Source organism: Limulus polyphemus, unplaced genomic scaffold, assembly GCF_000517525.1.
Source record: "Limulus polyphemus unplaced genomic scaffold, Limulus_polyphemus-2.1.2 Scaffold2161, whole genome shotgun sequence".
Lineage (NCBI taxonomy): Eukaryota > Metazoa > Arthropoda > Merostomata > Xiphosura > Limulidae > Limulus > Limulus polyphemus.
This window is the reverse complement of record NW_013667771.1, coordinates 190353-196422: the sequence shown is the minus strand read 5'-3', so window position 1 is coordinate 196422 and position 6070 is coordinate 190353. Positions and strand designations below refer to the sequence as shown.

The following is a 6070-nucleotide window of genomic DNA, read 5'->3' as shown; positions in this document are numbered from 1 at the left end:
CTACTCAGAAGGATCTTTATTGGACGGTGATTGCCTGTGTTTATTCTGTGCAGCCGAGGTCATGATCTCCTTTTGAAAAGACGTCTGCATAATTTGCCAAGAGTTCTTTAACCTGAAGAGCCAGTGATGATGGCAAATGGACTGTGCTCTTCTTATAGAGGTCAGTTAAATGTTCTGGGAGTGGATGTCCTTTCTTTATGGTTGTATTTCTTGCCCTAACATTGACTGGCTCTACCTCCTGGCACACACCCAACAATGCCCTTTTCTTAAGTGTCTGCTCAGATTTAAAGAAATTGGCCACTGTTATGGGTACTACTTGGTGACCTCCCAATCTTCACATCTGCTGGCCTGGATGGGTCTTCCGCTGCTTCCACAAGCATCGGGCTTCCTTGGGGATGTTCTTTTATTCTACCCCAAATTATCTTCTCTGACATAAGGGGTATTGCATTTGACTTAAGTGCTGTGACATGCAAATCAACAGATGCCTTTGTTGTTCCAAATCATCATTTCATCGAAGTTAACTACACACTTCCTCGGTAGTAAGTAGTCCAACCCTAATATGCATTAGTCTTCAATGTCAGCCAAGTATACATTCTTTCTGTCCTTTATGCCCATGAGCTCAATAGTTACCCACACTGGTCCCCACAACCTTGCATAATGTCCTGTAACACCACAGAGCTTCTGTATGGCTTCTGGTACTCCTTTGAGATCTAGCACCCTGATATTCACAAGGGTTTGCTGGGATGCAGAATCTATGACAAAGTTGCACTTTTGGCCTTCTAGCTTTCCTGTCATGTAGACACTATGTGTGCTTACCATTTTACACTTAGCTGTTGGGACTTTCACAATGGAGGTTGGTGGGCGTCCCTCAACACCAACCACTACTGGTTTCCCGAAGCTGACTTATTGGTAGTATTCTTTTTACACTGGCTCCTCATATGTCCTTGCTCTCCACAGTTCCAATAACCTTTCTGGATAGCAGCCTTTCCTGCCGTGGTATCTTCCCTGTGTTGAAGTTTCCAGCATTGAGCTTTCTTGTGCCCATGTTTGTTACAGTGCCAGCAAAGAAATTAATAAAAGAAGTTAAGTGAGAAAAAGTGAAGTTAGTGAAAGTGAAGTTAGACTGCATGATTGTTAATTTAGCCATAACAGACAATATTTGAAAGTGAGTTTCAAAGTTTAACAGAGATAAAGAGAACAATTTGTCATGTCAAAGGGTGTTTTAAACAGTGTTTTGTACAGTAAGAAACAGAGTAGAGAAAAATAATTCTTGTCAGTTGGATTCTAAAGTAATTGAATCAGACTGTGTGGACTTTTGACAAGAAAAAATAATTATTTAGAGTTTTAGATACAACTGTGATATCCTATAGTGTGAAGAATTTTTGTACATACATTTCATTTGTTTCAAATATATTATTTTAAAACAAGTGGATTGTGTGCTGTCTGTTTATTGTTTGAATTTATCACCAACAAGTTACAGACACCTACTGTAAAAGAATCCCAGCCCATATTCAAAACCTGACAGTTTTAAAACCAGCCAGTATTGAAACACTACAAATATTATGAATTATAACTCTTGCAACAATAAGTGACTAAGGAATTATGAATTCACAGGTATATGTTTTCTGTTTGTTTGTGTGTGTGTGTTACAAATTCATTTCGATAATGAAGATGGTTATTATGTGTTCATTTTATCATTTTTCTTGGATAAACACTTTAGTTTTATATGTTTTTGCACTTCTTGTATATATATACAAAGGTAACTTGTTCTCTTTTTCCAATGAAGTTGCAACCTCCAATTAACTTTATGTTGGATATCACTAGGTAGACCTGAACCAAATTACAAGCCATTGTTAATCTGTTTGGATGTTAAATGTGTAATCACCATAAAATGATGAAATCATATATTAATTAAGACTAATTTATATTACATTTCGTTCATTGTCTTCATAATACTCTTTTAAGCACTCTCAAGACATCCTACTTGAAAAATATGTAAGTGTACTGATGTACCAACTGCTTTTGTTAATATCTCACTTGAATGAAAATATATAAAGCTTGTTCTCTTATAGCACCACTTGAAGGACTGGAGGTGAAACTTTTATCAACATCTTTAAACACAGCAAATTTCTCCATATCAGAAACTTTCATGGAAGGCAAAGTTCAAGGTTTGTATTGTCTTTGTTACATTTAATTAGTTGTTTGTTAATATTGTTTTACAACATAGCCCTTTGTCATGTTATTGATAAGAATATATTGATCTTTTTTCTTCAATTTATTAATTTTCAGTGTTATTGTAACCTTTTTTTGTTTTTGACAAAATGGATTAGTATATATAAAATCTGTTAACTGTTACTAGCTCATTACTTCCATAATTGTTAGGAAAAACACTAGTGACTAAACTATATACTTGGATTGATTATTTATTATGTACCTAATGTTTGATAAACATTTTCATAACTGTAGATTTGGGTAAGTGGGAATTAGTCACAATATTTTTCAGACTTACATTTGGAATGTTTCACATGATGTTAGGCTTATTGTGAAACATGATCAAGAATTTTTTATCTCATTAATAAAGGTTGAAAAATAATGACTAAAAAGTCAGCTGATTTGGCTTTAAATATGTGAACAACTTGATATAAGCACTAAATTTCATTCCTGATCAGTAATAGTGTTTTTTTTTTTTAAGAATCCAAAATGGCACAGAATTGCTAGTAACTTTCTCAGTTCATCATGGCTCATAAGATTCTACAAAAATTTGGCTTTAGTTTATAAAGTATTGTTGTACAAGAAGCCATCATGGTTAAGTAACTTTAAAATACTTCAGTTATCCTTGTGGTTATTTGTCAAATTGTTTTGTTAAAATATCATTATATCACAATATCGCTAACAATTTTATTCAAATCCTTCTTCACTGATTCCAGTATATAATTTTATTAGTAAAGAGGGATGTGATTAAAAGTATTAACAGTACTTTTATTGTAATACAATATCATACCTGCTGCCAATTAACATATCATGCTTTACTATTTAGGCATTACTCTTCACAGAAAATAATATTATGCAATGCTGTATACAAGCCAGCTCTTATATCATATTAATAACATCTTTATATAAAGGAATAAATTCTCTACTTAAGGAGTAATTAAGAAATATAATTTTAATTCTAGTTTCACTTCTTCCCTCATATATAAATAATCCATGCTGTCACTTTTTATTTCTGTAATATTTTGTTTCATATCTTAGAACTTGACCTGTCATGTGTTTTCAAAGAGTGTATGGGGCTTTCCTCTGATCCAGATATTGCCATTTCTGATAAGGTACTCTCTCTCCACCCACAAGATTAGCTTTTCTTGTTTTGTGCTGCCCTCTAGATGCAAACTTTTTCAAAAACGTATGCCACAAGCCTTATCCTCCCTCTGTTGGAATCCAAAGTTCCAACACATCTCTCTTGCAAATCATCATGCGTCACCTCTCCACCAATAGGAGAGTACCACTATCATGTGATGCATGTTACTCCCTCTATGAGCCACCACTGAACTATCACTTCTCATTAGGCAGTTGTCAAGCTCAGACTTCTTTTTTTACATTGTTCAGTTACCTTAAAGTGGTTTATATTTCTCATATTTCATATTTCTCTTAACTTTATTTACTATACTTCACAGTTGTGGAGTTAATATTTCAATATAGCATTACTTCCTCATGTTTCACGCTTATGAATTCCAAAGTTACAGTCACACTCTGGGTATATTGCCAGCATCTGATGCCGTATTTTCAGTCACAGATGACGTGGTTGTTACTGACCTGGGGTTGTTTTGGGCTGATTTCACAATCACGGGGAGGGTTGAGTGCACGTGATGGATGTCCCTCAGATTCCGGATAACAAAATCCCTGATCCCTGGCATTAAGCTACCCTGTGAGTTCTTGGAGTAGAATGTTAGGTTCCCTCTTAACTCTGGGACTTGAGGTGAAGACAATATGATCCTCATCCTATCCTCATGAGGATGTTGGTACCCAGCGAGTGAGGTTTTGGATATAGTTGACTTACCGAATCTGGTCTGTCGCACCATAGCCACTCTACACCATGGGACACATCTTCACTTGCCCACTTTTCCATCGTGGGATTGAGTGATTCTAATTTATGTTTAAGATCACATTACTAAACTATCCTCTACCACATGGATGTGCTCCCTTTAATGTCCTACCATCTATGGTCCTCCTGTTCATGTCAATGTCCATGGCGAAGATATTCCTGGCTCATATGTGGTGCAGTACCCCTTCTCAGATCATCTGATCTGTTCCACTCATTTCGGGGGTGTTCATCGGACGCTTCTGGGGGATAAGCCTGTGTTTCTCTCTCACTGGTCTCTCCTTCATTTCAATGTGGGATTCAAGCTAATCTTGTGAGTGGAGGGAGAGTACCGTATCAGAAGTTATTATTTTCCTAAATTAAAATATATTTCCGATAGGTACTTCTCTCCGTTCACTATTCCCACCCGTCCTCCCCACAATTTTCTCGTGCTCATGTTTTCTGCCAAACTTAAAAGTGATAGTTCGGTAGTGAAGTGTAGTAAATAAAGTTAAGAAAAATATGAAAAATGAAAAAATAAACCATTTTAGGTAACTGAACAATCTAAAAAAAGAAGTCTGAACTTGACAGCTGCCAAACGAGAAGTGATAATTTGGTGGTGGGGCATAGAGGGAGTAACATACGTCACATGATAGTGGTGCTCTCCTATTGATGGAGAGGTGACGCATGAAGATTTGCATGAGAGATGAGTTGAAAGTTTCGATTCCAATACAGGAAGGATGAAGGCTTGGGGCATGCATTTTTGAAAAAGTTTGCATATAGAGGGCAGGGTGAAGTGAGAAAACCTAACCTTGTGAGGGAAGTACCTATCAGAAATACATTTTTATTTAGGAAAATTATAACTTTCAATGGATTCCAACGATCTTGGGAATACATGTACCAGTCCAGTTATAAAGCTGCGGCTGACCATGATACATTAGCAGAAGTCACAGAGGAAGTTAAGGGTAGTGTCATTGAATTTGCTATAAGACAACTTCAGTTCAGTCAACCTAGAGACAGTTACTGGGAGCTTCTTGAACCCATGACCTTTTTTTATTGCATCCCTCCTTGTGGTGTGTTATTTATAGCACTTGGAGCACTGCATCATGCATGATGGATGGCTGAGGCATTATCTGCCTTTAAGATCTGGATGCCAATAAGACAGTTCAACCTCACTAGCCATGAGGAAATAGATCTCCATAGCATCTAAATCTTTGTTGTTTGAGTATATCTGCTCCTGATGCCATTTCTGCTCCTCACAATAATTTTAACTTCCTACAGTGTCTTGTTAAGTATAAAAAGTGAATCCTGCTCTTTCAACATGTGCCTACCAAACATTTGCTGGACATCTATAATATCTCAGTGAGAAACTCATTGGTTTGGCATTCTTTGATTCAGTTTTTCCACAGATACAAAACAAGCAATGGTAAAGCCACTAAATGAGAAGGAAAGCATGGATGAACTTCCAAAGCACATGCAGCTGAATATCAGGAAGGAGGACATATCAGTTGAAGATATCATCAGAAAGAACATAATAGAATTCTTCAGGTGCCTCAAGATTTCACCTAGATTTCTGGATTATGACCCAGAGTCATGGGAGTTCAAAGCAGACTACAGGGAGACAATACAGACAGTTCAACACTTGCACAATGCTATAGTAGGTGTGGCTCTTATTGAGGAGTATAACACTACTATAATAAAGAAAGAAGAACAGAACCAATTCCTCCTTCAAATTGGGCAACACCATAAAAGATGCTTTCCTAATAGCAAGAAGGAAACAATAACAATGCAAAAGTGACTAACCACACCAAAATCATATACACTGTAATCATATAATTATACTAATGAGATAATAACATACTTTAAATAAGTCATTTATAATACATAAAAAATATCATATTACACATAAAGTATCAGACCACTTCAGTCTAGAACTTCAACCTCATTGAGCAACCTCGAAATATGGTCCAAAACAAAATAGACGAAATTTGACATTTA

General features: G+C 36.2%; 1 protein-coding gene across 1 annotated transcript in view; it reads left to right on the top strand.

Annotated features, from left to right (window-relative positions):
* The window catches only part of LOC111087445 (Down syndrome cell adhesion molecule-like protein 1 homolog), an 80155-nt gene that overhangs the window by 11478 nt on the left and 62607 nt on the right, over positions 1-6070 (top strand). Inside the window, exon 4 of the mRNA XM_022394082.1 lies at positions 2073-2168. Coding sequence (XP_022249790.1) covers positions 2073-2168 — 96 coding nt within the window. The remainder of the gene's footprint in view (positions 1-2072; positions 2169-6070) is intronic.